Below are 15,382 nucleotides of genomic sequence, written 5' to 3' on the forward strand. Positions count from 1 at the left end.
CCTTTGGCTAAGTTACAAGGTGCTGCAAGCTGGAGGGCCTTCTCACTGGTTTTTCTGCAGTTTTCCAAGCGCTCAAAAGGGCCTGGCCTCTGGTTCAGGTAGCGGGGGAGAGGTGGCCGGCAGCGCCTGGTGTTTCCTTCTGTAGAGGAATCTGCTGATTTGGTTTCAGGGGGAGGGGGCGGTGGGAGGCGGGGGGGGGGGTGCGGTCCTATTTTTATTTATGTCACCACTAGGGTGACCTGTGGGACTCCCCTTTCAGTCCCTCCAAAGGCAGCTGCCTGGTGCGGCTGCAGCAGGCGGGTGGCCCACCTTCGGAGGCGCCGGAAGACTCGGAGTGGCGGCCCTGCCAGTTGTCGGTGCGGCTCTCGAGCGCTCTAAACGTGGAGGACCGGAGCCTTGTTTTCGCTGGAGGCTCAGAAGGCGGCCAGGGAGTTGGGCACAACGCGCCGGAGGCGCCAAGGTTTGGCCCTCAGAACGGGCCTCCGGCTCTGTAACCTGGAATGGCTACCCTCCTTCCCCGGGCAGCCGGGCGCCGGCGGGCAGCCCCCAGGGGCAGCCCCCTGGGCGGGAGGCGGCGGTGTCTTTGTGGCCTTCCTCCCGGGGGCACGGGGCGGCCGCTGGAGGAGGGCCGGGCGGCCCCGGGAGTCCCGCCAGGGCGCCGGAGTTGGGGAGCAGTGGAATCTCGTCTCCCCCTCGCAAGCCTCGCCCGCATCGTAATTCTTTTTATTTTTACTTTCGAGCCATGTAAGGCGCGCGGATGGGGTAGGAGCGTTCCGGCGACACGTTGCCAGAGGCGCAGCGCCCGTCCGCCCGCGTGGCCAGAGCGCAGGGAAGGGACAGGCCGCGCGCCCCGCCAGCCCCGCCGCCCACGGTCGCGGCTGCTCGGGGTCGCAGAGCCCGCCGCGCCGGCCGCCTCCACGCCCGCGGGCAGCCCGTGCGCGCGGCCCGGGCTCCGTGCGCGCCGGGGCAGCGCCGCGGGTGCGGGGGCCCGGCCGGCCGTGCGCCCGGGGCGCGGGCAGGGGCCGCCCCGGCGGGTCCGCGCCCGGCGCCGCCGGCCGCCGGCGGCCCGGCCCACGTTTTCCGTCTCTCCCGCTCCCTCCGCCCCTGCGCGGCCCTCCCCTCCGCTCCCCCCGCCTCCCGCCTGGTCATGTGTCGCCTTTTTTTGTTTGCAGTGGAAACAATTTCTCGCCGCGGCGGAGGCGAGCGGGAGGCGGGACGGGGCGGGGAGAGCGGCGGGCCGGCGGGAGGACGCGCGGCGCGCCCGGCGGAGGCCGCAGGTCCCATGCCGCGCCGCGACCCCCGCGCCCCTGCCGCCCGCGCCCGCGGCCGCCCCCCGCCGCCCGCCGCCCCGCGCTCGCAGCGCCGCGCCCGCGCGCCCTCGGCCGGGCCCCCGAGCCATGCCCGTCGCGCGCCCGCCAAAGTTTGTGGGCTCCCGCTGAAGGGCCGCGGCACCCCCGCGCCCCCGCGCCCCGCTCCGGCCAGGTGAGTCCGCGCCCGCGCGGGGTCGGGTCGGCTCGGGGCGCGCGCGCGCGCTGCGCTCGGGGGGCCGTCCCGGAGGCGGCCCACCCGGGGGCTCCGCAGTCCCCGGGGGCGAGGGCCGCGGGGTTGGGGGGGCCGGGCCCGGCGTGGGACACGGCAGCCCCGGAGCTCCGGGGAAGTTGCCCAGGGCGAAGAGGCTCCTGGCCCCGACGTGCGGGCTGTTTTCTCCGGTTCCCGACTTCCCAAACGAAGGGACGGACTTGGGGGTGTCGGCGGGACCCCCGGCGCCCCGGGCCGGCGCTGGGGGTGCTGATCAAGGGGAGACCCCAGAAGAGAGACGGGCTCCTAACAAAGATTCCCCCCCCGCCAGACTCTGCAAGCTTGGCACCGGCAGAGTCTCCTGAGGCCCGAGTCCTGGTCACCCCGGCCCTCTCTGAAGTCCCCCTTGGGCCCCGGAGGAGTTGGGGGGCGGCAGGCTTCCCCCGATGTGTTTCTCGGGCCCGGCGCGGCCGATAAAAGGCTGGTGCCGTCTGACCGGCAGTGAAGGCATGCGGGCTCCCGAGGGCCGGGCCGGCGGGGCGAGGAGCGGTTTCCCCGTCGCCCGGCAACGCCGCTGATGGACGCGGGCCGCCGCCAATCGCCGCGCCCGCAGGTCCCCTGGAAATGTTTTTGACATGGACCGTCGGCGAGGGAGCAGACCGCCTGTGCGCGTGCGCGGAGGGGGGTGCCGCCCCCCCAACACCCCAAACTCGCCCCTGCCCTGCTCCGCTTGGGGGGGAGGGGAAGGGGGTGATTTCTCAACTTTTTAAACTTCGCATTGACCATCTGTTCGGAGCTGGGCCACTCATGCCTTTGTCAGTTATTTGCAGCCCTCTGGCAGTGGACAAGGAATGAGCTTTTCTGCTGCATTTTCTCCATGAAAAAAAGGGAAAAAAAAAAGGATAACGAAACCCAGCAAGTCACAAACAAGCAGGAGGGTGTGCGTGCACGGAACGTAGCCAATAGCTAAGCGAAAAGTTGTAAGGAGGTCAGTGGTGGACATTTGCGGACCCGGCAAGCAGCCTTACTGGCAGCCGATGGAAAATGTTTGCTGAACCGCAGACTCACATGATCTGGATTCTTCCTCCGCCCCCCGCCCTAAAGAATAGTAAGAAAAAAAGATTTGGCGAATTATGTCGTTAGAGATCATAATGGAAAACTCCTCAGCGTGGTTTCTGGGAACGGTAGCGGTCAGCAGCTCTTGATGCGGTCGCTGTAAAATGCGGATTTATGGTGGTGCACTTAACAGCTGGCCAGCATCGGGGGCACCAGACCACAAAGCCCGCGAGTGATCCCAGGGGTGCTGAACCCCAGAACCCTCTCTTCTGGGCAGCGCCGCTTTCCTAAGAAAACCGTATTGCTGGCAGTGTTTGTTTAAAACAAAAGAAAACATGGAGAATAGCATGTTAGTTCGTTTGGGAAGCTACTGACAAGTAAGCAAATTAAAAAGAAGAGCAGCATGTTGTCATAGCAACAGTGCAATTAAATTACTTTACTGTCAGCCATGATATAATTTTCCTGTTTGGTAGCTCAGGAGACGTAAAACTTTTTTCCTCTGGAGCTAAAGTTGACTTCAGCGGCTGGGTCGCGTTTTTTTTTCTCTTTTGTACTCGACTGTGTGGATATTCCTTGTTATCAGAAAATTAGGTTATTTGATGAGGGGAGTCCCCCGTGAAAACTTTGCGGACAAGCCTAGCCTTGATTTGTTTACGAAGAAGGTAAAAGCAGTATCAGGCTGGTCCCTGTCTTACCTCCAAATGGAAGACCCTAGATTATTCTTTAATAGGTATCCTGTACTACTCAGAGTAGCCTCCCTATCTGATGAAAAACATATTCCCTGTGGATGAACTCAGGTATCTGAACTACCTGCTTCCATGGGACTTTGGTGCCTGTGAAAATTTTTTCTAACAGTTGGACATTTCAGGGCAGCTGCAGAGAGCTCCCTGCCCCCCCAGGCCTTCTGTCTGCAGGCTGTTTGTCCATCTTTGCCTCCCCTCACCCTGCGTCTCCCAGGGGTGGGGGGTATGGGGGGTGGGGGGTGGTACTACCAGTTCTCAGGTACCTTTGGGTATTCAGTGCCCCACATATGCTTTCTAGAGCTTCCCCAGCTGAAGTGGCAGTTATTTTAGGCATGGTGTCAGTGAACTTTTGGAGCCATAGAATGATCCCGTCTTTGCTTTTGCTGTGCTCATTTTTTTCTTTTTCTTTTTTTTCTAAATAGCCTGCATGATATTACTCAGGGGGTGGCTGTGCTTAGTCTCTCAGTCGTGTCTGAATCTTTTGAGACCCCGTGGACTGTAGCCCACCAGGCTCCCCTGTCCATGGGGTTCTCCAGGCAGGAATACTGGAGTGGGTTGCCATGCCCTCCTCCAGGGGATTGAACCCAGATCTCCTACATTGCAGGTGGATTCTTTACTGTCTGAGCCACCAGGGAAGCCCAGGGCTGGGGTGGAGGATAAAACAGACACTCTTCTTACACCCAGCACATTGTGGGAGAGTGGGAGACCTCTTTGGTTATCTTCCTGTTGTTTCTGTCTCTGGTTGCGTGCTCGAGGGATGAACGTGCTCTGTAGCTGTTGGGGTCACCCTGTGTGTGGCCCTGTCACCCCCATTGCCTTTGCTCCTCAGATATTTTACCCCGTGCTAGGTTGTTGATAAAAACGGGGGAGGAGCAGAATAGAATTCCTTAGCAGTTTTTGTTGGATTTGCCTTCTTTCTTGCAGCTCCTGGCTGCTCTCCTGACTTTTTGCACTGACTTTAATTTCAGCCGATGGCTCATCGTCACATTCCTCTTGATTTGCATGGTGTCTGACAGTGCTCACTTTTTTGTTCAGAGTGTAGTGTCCCAGCGAAATTAACTGTGCTTCCTCCTCCGCTTTGAATCCACAGAATAATTTGGCATCACTTTTTAGACTTCCCAAATGTTATTAAAGTTGCAGTTTTAGGTCATGACTTGCGGTGGGGGAAAAAAACGTCAAATAAAACACTACCAAAGTGGTTCTCACCATAGCCAGTTTTAATTCCCAGGCAGTTGTGATGGTCTTCGCATGGAAACAGCTGAACTTAACCTGAAACAGCGGGCCTTAAGCTTTCAGGTGTGTCTTTTTTTTTTTCCTTGAGAAAGGTAAATAGTAAGACCTGTCACCGGAAGTGACCTGGGTTGTGGCCACACTTATCTTGTGGTGCTTATTGTGAGGCTCGAAAGAATTTTGTACATTTTCATGAAAGCAGGTAAACAGAGGCAAGCAGGAAATAACTGATTTTCCTAGGGTCACGGTGAGAGGCTTCATGGATCAGGAAGAGGGCCTAGTGGAATCCCCGCCCGCTTTTTAAATTATTGTTGTGTAGTTGATTTACAGCGTTGCGTTGGTTTCTGTATATGGCACATACGTTGGTTTTAACATTCCTGTTACAGTTTATCACAGGATATGAAATACTGTTCTCCTGTGCTTGTTACACAGGCGGGCCTTGTTTATTTTTTTGGCTGTGCCGCAGGTTGAGGGATCTTAGTTCCCTGACCAGGGATGGAACCCGTAGCTTCTGCAGTGGGAGCGCTGATCGCGACCCCCCGGACGGCCAGGGGGTCCCCAGGACCCTGTGGTTCACCCTCGCTGGGCGCGGCAGGCTCCCCAGCCCCTCTTCCAGTCGCAGGCTTCTCGGGAGGCAGGAGCCCCTGAAAGGCGCCGCGAGCCCCGGTCTTGTGCTTGCGGGCCCGGGGGCTCCGTGTGCCGACAGCCGGCTGCGCGCTGCTCCCGGCGGCCCGGTGAGGGGCGTCTCTGCGGGGCGGGGAGCCCCCCGAGCCGGCGGGCGGAGGCCGCGGCTGCCTCTGCCGCCGGGGCCCAGCCTCACCTTCTCTGCCTTGTGTGTTTCAGGAGCCTTCACGTAAATGGGTCCAGTCATGCCTCCCAGCAAGAAGCCGGAAAGCTCAGGAATTAGCGTCTCCAGCGGGCTGAGTCAGTGTTACCGGGGCAGCGGTTTCTCCAGGGCCCTCCAGGAAGACGATGACCTCGACTTCCCCCTGCCCGACATCCGACTAGAGGAGGGGGCCATGGAAGATGAGGAGCTGACCAACCTGAACTGGCTGCACGAGAGCAAGAACCTGCTGAAGAGCTTCGGGGACTCCGTCCTGCGCAGCGTCAGCCCGGTCCCGGACCCGGACGACGACCCGCCGCCGTCGCCCGCCCGCTCGGACGCGCCCTACGACGCCAGGCAGAACCCCAACTGCAAGCCGCCCTACTCCTTCAGCTGCCTCATATTCATGGCCATCGAGGACTCGCCCACCAAGCGCCTGCCCGTCAAGGATATCTACAACTGGATCTTGGAACACTTTCCCTATTTTGCAAACGCACCTACTGGGTGGAAAAACTCAGTGAGACACAATTTGTCCTTGAATAAATGTTTTAAGAAAGTGGACAAAGAGAGGAGTCAGGTAAGCCTCGGGGGCTGGAGCTCAGGTTTTTCTTTTGGACGTGAAACGTGTCTCTGTGAAGAGAAAATGTTCAGGAATGTGAGTTTGTTGTATGGAAGTGGCCGCTGCGTAAACGGAGAACTCTGTCTCCTTGCATGCGTTCAGGCGGTTGTCAAGAACTTCCTTTTCCTGCGTTTGGTGTTTCTGAAGCTGGCTTGAGGGCTTCCCACTGGGGAGCAGGGTTACAAAACAGTGGTTTGCAGGCCTGATGGGGTCTTAGTATGGTCATCCTTCAGCGTGGGGGGGGGTCCCTTTGGTTTTCAAGACCAAGCAAAAGTCTGTATTCTGAGAGCAGCCATGAACCATGAGGAGTGTAAATATATATGTGTAGGGAAGTTGGCACCAAGGGCTGGAGAAATGTGGCATCTGTATTCTTTTTGAATATTAACTCAGAGAAAGGCCATCAGTCTAGGATTCGGGAATCAATAGACAGTGGTAGACATTGTAAAGATGACTTGAACGTTTTTATGTACTGCAGGAGCAAAGACCCCAAGTGCCCAGGTGACTCTCTTGAAATTCTGGGCTCTGTAAAGTGTTTGGCAACTTTGAAATTCCCTCTCAGCGTGGAAAGTGGGCTGAGGGTAAGGTTCTCATTCAAGACTGACTTTTTAAAAGGTTGAATTTTTGCTTTAAAGCCTTTAAAACTTGAGCCTCGTGGTTTGCGAAAGGAAGTTTTAATAATTTGCTTTATCTTCCTTGTATGGAATATAATCGGTAGAGTAGAAAGAAGGTGGGCTATTAGGAAAATGGTGACCTGGCTTGAAGTTCTGAAAAGTGACACGCATGTGTGCTAAGTTGCTCAGTCGTGTCGGGCTCTGTGTGATCCCACGGACTGTAGCCGCCAGGCTCCTCTGTCTGTGGGATTCTCCAGGCAAGAATACTGGAGTGGGTTGCCTTGTCCTCTTCTAGGGTATCGTCCAGACCCAGAGATTGAACCTGCATCTCTCTCATTGGCAGGCGGGTTCCTTACCACTAGCGCCACCTGGGAAGCCCAAAAAGTAACGTGGCCACGGCTAAAATAACTAGGCCGATAACCACTCTCTGCCAAGTTTCCATGTTGCCGTGTTCTCCAGCCTTGGTTTCTGCGTGAGTGGTGCTGCAGTGTGCGGCAGGCCGTCTGCTTTCCTTTCTTTTTTAATATTTATTTGGCTGCACCAGGCCTTAGTTGCAGGGATCCTGAGAGGGAATCGAACCCAGGCCCGCGCCTGGGGAGCTCGGAGTTTTAGCCACCGGACCGTCGGAGAGCTCCCTGCTTTCCATTCTTTCTGAAGTTCAGGTTCAGGCTCAGGAGCACTCGTGTGGCTTGGCAGCTGTGCAGGCGTGGGGCCTTTCCTTTCTTCTGTCTCCAGGAACAGGTTTGTGCTTCCATAGGATCTCGAGCCCGAGAAGGTTCTACTTGCCCAAGTCTAGGACTGGCCGGGCTGAAGACCCGTGTCTCCTTGCTGCCGCTGGGCGTGCTTGCCGGCAGGTGCTGTTCACCCAGAGTTTGTGCTAAGGTGGGGTGGGGTGGGATTGCCCAGGAGGAGGAACGTGTGGACGCTGAGGAGCTTTGCTGCTGACCCGGGAGCAGGTGGCCCCTCGACCAGCGTGCAGAAGTGAGTACGCCTGTGCACGTTGGCCCTCCCTAGGTCCGCGTTTTCCCATAACTGTATCTGTCACGGGTGCTGCCGCTGTCCCCAGGAGTCCATCACCCTCTCCTCCGTCCTTATCCCAGAAGGGCCATCGGGAGACTGACCTCCAGACTCGACTGTGCAGAGTGTTTTCTGAACATTCCTTGAACTTAGAGAAAACTCGCTGTTTCCCTGTAAAGAACTAAGTTCATAATCTTAAAAGCTTCCATACAGGTGGGTCCTCTGGAAAGGGAAGGTCTGTACAAGCAATTCCACATCCCAGGTGGCGCTAGTGGTGAGGAACCCACCTGCCAATGCAGGAGACATGAGAGACGCAGGCGTGACCCGTGGGTGGGGAAGACCCCCTGGAGGAGGGCACGGCAACCCAGTCCAGTATTCTCGCCTGGAGAATCCCACGGACGGAGGAGCCTGGCAGGCTACAGTCCTTGGGGTTGCACAGAGTCGGACACAACTGAAGCGACTTAGCACGCAGCACAGAGAAGCAGCTGCAGGGTTAGAAGGCGGAGAATACAGAGCTTTCAGGCCCGCCAGGGTCGCACGCCCCTGCTGCTGTGACGACCGGGGCTTTTAGTTTGGTGTGAAATGGTTCTGCAAGTTAGCGCACGCCTGGGTCAGCGTGTTTCCCCTCACGCTGGGGCACATGATAGTAACTTAGCGAAGGCACACTCTGAAATGTTCACCGAGACCAGCTCCATGGCGAGTGGAGACACTCGGGAGTTATCATTCATCAGCCTGGGGCGTGACAAGTGGGTGTCCGACAGCTCCCCCCGGCACCCCACCTGCCACCCCCACGCTGCTCTGGGAGCCTGGTTTGCCCGGGGTGATGGCTGTCATGGCACACGCAGCGCCTGTTGAAAGGGACCGGTTTCGAGGGCTTGGAGGCGGTTGATGCTGTGAAACGCAGAGTCCTGGCTCCCCGGCTGTTCGGACCTGTACTAACGTGCTTCTGATGAGATGCCAGTTGGTTCTGTGGCCGGGAGTTTGTTCCCGGCGTCGCTGATGCTGCGAGAACAGAGTAGGGGTGTGAGCTCCCCGCTTCTCTGCGCTTCCCCCTGGTTCCCCGGGGCCAGCTGGAGGCTGCCTGGCGAGGGACAGGCTCCCGGGTGCCCTCAGGCACCGGTCCCAGCCCATTGGTTTGGGGCTCTCTGCTGTGGCCAGTGAGTCAGGGAAAGGCGTGTCCCCACGCTCTGCCCGGTGAAAGCCCCTCGGGCTCACAGGTAAGCTTGTTTTTCCCCAGGGGGTTTTCCTTGGCTGTAGCTCCCACGCTGAGGTTCCACTGCAGCTCAGTGGTTACGCGGGTGCCTGAATGCTGGTGAGAAGGATGCCGGTGGGGGCAGGGTGGGAGCCTTGTGTTTGCGTGCACAGGGTTAGCCATCCCACTTCTGTTTTCTTGTTAAAAGTGCAGGATCACACTTAGGCCAAGATGCACAAGCGTGAGCGTGCAGAATCCAATGTGATCCTTGTCTCTGGGGGCTTGGGACACGTGCCCTGCAGCGCAGCTGCTTGACCGGGGCTAGAGTAGGGGACTCCCTGAACCACCCCGGAGTCACCTGCGGCTCTTACACACCCACCACATCTCCTGATTCAGCAGGTTTAAGGTGGGCTGGGGAAAACCGAAATTCTTAATAAGCTTCATGTTTCTGATTTCAGCCAGATTTGCGAATCCTTGAATCAGATGCCCTTTCGGGTTCTTTCCAATGCAGAGATTTCATCACGAACATATTCTCATGAATGAGTAAGTTAGGTGTGAATAGTATTTTTTTTTCCTGTTTTATTTCTAACAGGACTTTGAAAGATAGAGGTTGTTTTTTTTTTTTTCCTCCCCAATAATGGAAAATTTCAGACATGTCCAGTACAGACAAGACTGTAGTGACTCTGTGACCATCACCACCACTGGCCACACCAAATTCAGTAGTTAACAGGGCTGGCCCCCCTTACTTCATTCATTTTTGTCTTTCTGTTCTTATGGAATTTGATTTACCCTGACGTGTTTCAGTGTGTGTAGGAGTCGTTTCCGTAACCACAATGCCAGTGTCACCTCTACAAAATGAACAGTTCTTTGGTCTCACCAGATGCCGGGTCTGTTGTTCAGATATTCTTGATGGTTTACAAAATGTTTGTTTGAATCAGAATCCAGACATTGTTTAAGTGCTGCATTGGGCTCTGTTGCTTCAACCTGTTTTCATCTGCGGCAGACGCCTGGCCCCTTCCTTGTCAAATTGACCCCTCTGCATAATAGGTCTGCTTCATTGGGGTTTCATTAAGCTTGGTCCTCCGTCCCCTTGAACGAATACCCTCTGAAATGGAAGTACGTGCTAAAAGGCTAGATTCCGTTCTGGCTTGTTTGGCCCCCGGGGAGTACTTTACAGCCGCACCTCATGCTTTCTCGCGTCAGGAAGGCTGGTTGACCCACACCTGGGGGCGCTGAGCTTGAACTGTGGGTTCACATAGGGTCAGCTGCTCTCTCTGCAGAGTCCCCTTCAGCCTTTCATCTCGCGGTCTCATCTGTGGGTGACCTTTGCCCAGATCAGTCAGGATAGAGGTCCAGAGTCTGGGATTCCGTTTTGAATTTCCTAACTACAGATCTCAGTTGGAACCATAAGATTGGTGTGTCCTAGCCTCTCTGAGTATTTGTAAATGAGACATAGAGCACAGTTTTTTATTTTTTATAAACTGGATTCTAGTGGCTCAGGTGTGCGTGTTGCTATTTCTGTGCTTTTTCTTGACTTTCCAGTTTAACAAAACATACTGTTGTCATAAGAGGGTTTATAAGGGGAACAGTGTGCAGAAGTATATTTATTATATTCAGAGCTGAGTGCTTTAAATACAGTTTTAGCTTATAAATAGAAGCAGCTTGTCTTGGTTGAAAGAGGCCTGGGTTGGAAACCCAGACACCTGGTTCGCATTTTGATGCTGGAAGCACGTGGCTGCTTGGACCTCAGTTTCCTCAGCTGTGGAAGCTGAACTTTATTGTTACTTGGGGCTCCTTAACCTGGGGTCTTTGAATGTCAGAGGCTTTGCAGACAACCTGAAACTGCTGATAACATGTCATGTGACTATGCATTTTGCTAGAAGATTCCAAGATTTTGTTCGATCAGTTTTTTGATTCTTAGTGGGACTTCTGACCCGGGAAAGGTTAGGAACCACGCGTGTTTTGTAAGAACAGTAATGGGTTTAGAGAACCTTCAGTTGTGTTTTCCCAATATCTTATTTCTTCCTCATTACAACCCTATGAGGTAGGCCCTACTTTCAGTCTTAAAATACATGATGATGAAGCTCAGAGTGGTTAAGGGACTTGCTAGAGGTCACACAGCTAGTAAGCAACAGAACAGGAATTCACCCTAATTCCCTCTAGCTCTGAAGGACATGCACCGACCTTAACCTCAGTGCTTGACCGTGCCTCCTCAGTATAGAGGCTGATCGTTGATCTCGGGGTGCTTCCTAAAAGTATGCTATGAACATCAGTTATAGAGGAATTAAAATAACTCAGATAAACCCAGAATTTACTCTGGGGGTACAGGATAGAGGAAGATAAATATAGAGAATGTTTTTGTGCTTTGAAACGGGGCCAACCTTTAAGCAGCTGGAAAGGCGTCGAGTTTGCATGAAGCATATGGTGCGTGGCCCTCCCAGCTCCCCACTTCCAGGTTGTCTCCCAGGCCCCCTGCCTCCCAGGTCCCCTCCACAGAGGTCTGGCCCAGTTCAAAGCCCCTTAGCCCTGTGCTTATGCAAATTCTCCCTCCAGTTCCCAGCTCCCTTGATGTTCACTTTTCCATGCTGGTGGATGAAATGCCTTTTTCAGAAGCAGTTTTGAAAATGCAGCCCCTCCGACGTGGCAGAGCGCCCCTCCTACAGCAGCACCCCTGTATCACAGTTGCTCTTATTCCCTCCCCTCGGGGGTGCAGCCGCAGAATTAAGAGCATTTCCCTTTCCCATGACCTGTGATGGTCATTTTAGGAAGAAGAAAGGCCCTAACTATTACTGTTACTGTTTTGTCGGCTGGGAGGTTGGTGGTAAGTGATGCTTTTTGATAAACTCTGCAGTTCGGCCTTGTTGAGTCATTTACTAAAAATCAGGGTAGTGTTGCGTGGTGGGACATGTGAGATCAGATAAGGGGTAACAGATTCTTCTGTGGTCGTCGGGGCAGGTGACGGGCCTGTTTATCTCTGAGCTGGGGCCGCCCTGCGCAGAGCAGGAACATGGCCTCTTTCTCACCAGTGCCCGCTGCCCGGCAGGCTGTTTTCCGTCGTCTCTGCTGTCGGCCGTGTTGCCTTGGAAGGTTGAGACGTTACCGGGGTCTCTGAAGAGCCTGAAATAAACATCCTCCCATGTCACAGTCCCTGGAATAGAAAGCACTTCATACCAGCCTCCTCAGGGAGGTCAAGAAATCCTGCCTTCGGCCACGCCGCGCTATCAGTCCTGCCCGTCTGTTCCTCCCAGACCCTGCTTTTCCCCCGATTCCTCCAGGCAGAGGCGCCTTGGCTGGGGGCGTTGCTTCTTGCCGGCTCTCCACTCCTCATTCGGCTGGCTTTGAAAGCACCTGTTGTGTTCAGAACCAGCTGTACCTCCTGTGCTAAGTGCTAGAAGGGGCAGGGTTGAATGTGAGTGGCCCGGCCTGGAAAGCCTTCTTGGTCCGTGGGCCCACTTGCACGGTTCCTCCTCGCTGGCGGAGCCCCCGGCAGAAGCCGTTCTGTGCGCGCTCCTCCTTTCCTTGGTCTGTTTCCTGTTTCTCCTATCGCTCTTCTGGCCCGTCCAGTCCGAGAGGACCCTGCTTCTCAAGGGCCCGCAGTGATTCCTCTGCTGCTGACCTTGATGAGGGTCTATACAGGTGTTCTGGAAAGCCTGGTTCTTCTGGATCTGAGGACCCCATTAATGTATCTGTCCAGTATTGTAGTTCAGGAGACCTGGTTTGATCCCTGGGTCGGGAAGATCCGCTGGAGTAGGGATAGGCTACCCACTGCGGTATTTTGGCCTGGAGAATTCCATGGACTGTATAGTCTATCGGGTGGCAAAGAGTCGGATAGGACTGAGCGACTTTCACTTTGAGTATTGTTTTGCATCCTTTTAGGTAGGGCTTGGTGGTACCCAGGTACGTGTGTGAGATACTTCTTCATTGATGGACTACCTGGATATGCAGCCAGCAAGAGACTATCCTCAGAACTTCCCCTGTTGAGCTGAAGAAGCTCCAGGAGTCCCCTCTGAAATCACTTTAGCCGCGGGATAATTCTCTGCGCTAAACGATATAGGAATTTGGCACACCAGTCTCCCCTTTGAAAGCCGTGTGTTTTGTTTTTAGTGATGGGTCGTTGGGATTAATTCATTCCCCCTCACTGAGCCCTTGAATGTCTTAACGCTCTTAAGCTTTAGCGATACGGTTTTAGACTTCTAAGAAAATCCTCCCTTCTTCTCAACGGACATTTTTGTGGTTGAAGCAGATGATGATGTACACACATATACGTTTAAAGGCTGACACAATGTTCACTTTGATGATACTGTGTTTATAGGCAGATCTTTTGTTTGTGGATTTCGGCTGTGTGTTCCCCTTAAAGTGTTTCATTCTTGTTCTGTGCCCCTGTGGCTGGTAACGTGCTTGTTGCTCCTCTCAGTGAGTACGTCCAGCCACCCTCTGAGGACGTGGCCTTCTTCCTTCCCTTCCTGCGTTTCCCCTCTTCCCTCCCTGCTCTGTTCTTAGTTGCGCCGCGCTGGCTGGCTTGTCTCCCAGTTGTGATGTGTGGCCTTGGGCTTCATGGCTCCACGGCGTGTGGAATCTTAGTTCCCCGGCCAGGAATCAAACCCACATCCCCTTCTTTGGAAAGTAGGTTCTTAACCAGCAGGCCAGGGAGGTTCCCAGCCGAATAAGAATTATCCCCTGGCTACATTTGCTTTAACACTGGCTTAAAGGGGCTTCTCTGGTGGCTCAGACAGTAAAGAATCTGCCTGCAGTGCAGGAGACCCAGGTTCAGTCTCTGGGCTGGGACGAGCCCCTGGAGAAGGGGATGGCAACCCACTGCAGTATTCTTGCCTGGGGAATGAGAATCCCCGTGGACAGAGGAGCCTCGTGGGCTGCAGCCCAGGGGGTCACACAGAGTCAGACACAACTGAGTGATTACTACTTTCACTTTCTGGCTTCAGAGTGTTCAGACAGTTGAAATCCGCTCCTGTCACTCCTATGGAATGCCTCTGCCTTAATAGAACATCAGTGTTTCATTGCCTGTAATTTCAGGGACTCTGAGCACCTTTTACTTATTATTCAGTAGCATTATTTGGTAATATCAGAGGTTAAAATAAAAACTGAGATTGGTTCTTGCCTTTTATAAGTTTACATTCTAGTGAAATAGGAGACATTGTGTAAATACAGATTTTAAAAAGTATAAACCATCGCAGGTGTGAAAAGAGTGCCAGCTTGGTAAGTGAGGTCAGTCAGGGAGACTTCGCTTCCCCAGAGAGGGGCACTTGGGGCTGAGATAAAAAGTAGTAATGGGCAGGTTTTGAATATTCCTTCTGCAGGGCAGGACACTTGAATAAATAGTTAACAAAGCATGAATGGACATGAGACCTCCAAGGATAAATTAGTTAGGTCGAGCTTTGACTGTTTCTATTAAAAGACGCTTGCTCCTTGGAAGAAAAGCTATGACCAACCTAGAGAGCATATTAAAAAGCAGAGACATTACTTTGCCAAAAAAGGTCCGTCTAGTCAAAGCTATGGTTTTTCCTGTGGTCATGTATGGATGTGAGAGTTGGACTATAAAGAAAGCTGAGCACCAAAGAATTGATGCTTTTGAACTGTGGTGTTAGAGAAGACTCCTGAGAGTCCCTTGGACTACAAGGAGATCCAACCAGTCCATCCTAAAGGTGATCAGTCCAGACTGTTCATTGGAAGGACAGATGCTGAAGCTGAAGCTCTACTACTTTGGCCACCTGATGCGAAGAGCTGACTCATTTGAAAAGACCCTGAAGCTGGGAGGGATTGAAGGCAGGAGGAGAAGGGGATGACAGAGGATGAGGATGGCATCACCAACTCGATGGACTTGAGTTTGAGCAAGCTCCAGGACTTGGTGATGGACAGGTAGGCCTGGTGTGCTGCGGTCCATGCAAAGAGTCGGACACGACTGAGCGACTGAACTGAACTAATTATAAACAGGAACTCCAGAAACTGGTGAATTGAACACGCTAGAGCTGCATCGCTTTGCCGCATAAAGTAGGAATTGAGGAGTTAGACAGAAGCCCCCTCCTATCTGTCTCTCTGCTCTGCTGTTCTTCCTGCATCGCGCGCCTCTGTCCTCCCAGTCTTCTCGTGGTCCAAGTGGCATCTGCCAGCGCGTTCTCATTTCAGGAGGCAGAAAAAGGTATGCAGGGAAAGACAAAGGCAGTCCGATTGAGTTACCAATTTTAAGGAGCTTTTCAGGAACAGTCCTCCCCAACACTCTGCTTTCATCTCGTTGGCTAGCTCCTGGCCACATGACTCCTGTTGGCAGCAATGATGGCTGGGAAATGTAGTCTTTTAGCTGAGGCCATTGATATCCCAAGTAAAATGCTGATTCTGTTACTAAGCAAGCATGAGGTTTTCTGCCACAGAGGTCTGGACGGTCTCAGATGAATGTTGCTGGGCCTAAGGGATGTGTTGGAACAGTGTCAGAGAAGAGGAAAGAAATGGGTGATCAGAAAGGCTATGTAAATAGGTATGAAGAATTGGTGGAGGAGGTAGCGTGCTAAAGGGAAAACTGTAAATTGTTCTAGTAATGTAAGTAAAGCCGAGATGATGGCT

The 15,382-nt window shown here is 54.1% G+C and overlaps 1 protein-coding gene across 10 annotated transcripts in view; it reads left to right on the forward strand.

The window, feature by feature from the left end:
• Nucleotides 1-15,382, forward strand: part of FOXN3 (forkhead box N3) — a 439,954-nt gene that overhangs the window by 181,937 nt on the left and 242,635 nt on the right. For 8 of the 10 annotated variants that reach the window (XM_055437276.2, XM_088839390.1, XM_055437272.2 and 5 more), the window contains one exon: nucleotides 5,391-5,947. In XM_055437276.2, the coding sequence (XP_055293251.1) occupies nucleotides 5,405-5,947 (543 nt within the window). In that variant the 5' untranslated portion in view covers nucleotides 5,391-5,404. Of the gene's footprint in view, nucleotides 1-1,207; nucleotides 1,483-2,044; nucleotides 2,627-5,390; nucleotides 5,948-15,382 lie in introns of those variants that run through there. The other 2 variants (XM_055437273.2, XM_055437280.2) reach the window with 2 other exon arrangements.

Source organism: Moschus berezovskii, chromosome 9 (assembly GCF_049115385.1).
Source record: "Moschus berezovskii isolate FMDL1 chromosome 9, NW_MosBer_1.0, whole genome shotgun sequence".
NCBI classification, from domain to species: Eukaryota; Metazoa; Chordata; class Mammalia; order Artiodactyla; family Moschidae; genus Moschus; species Moschus berezovskii.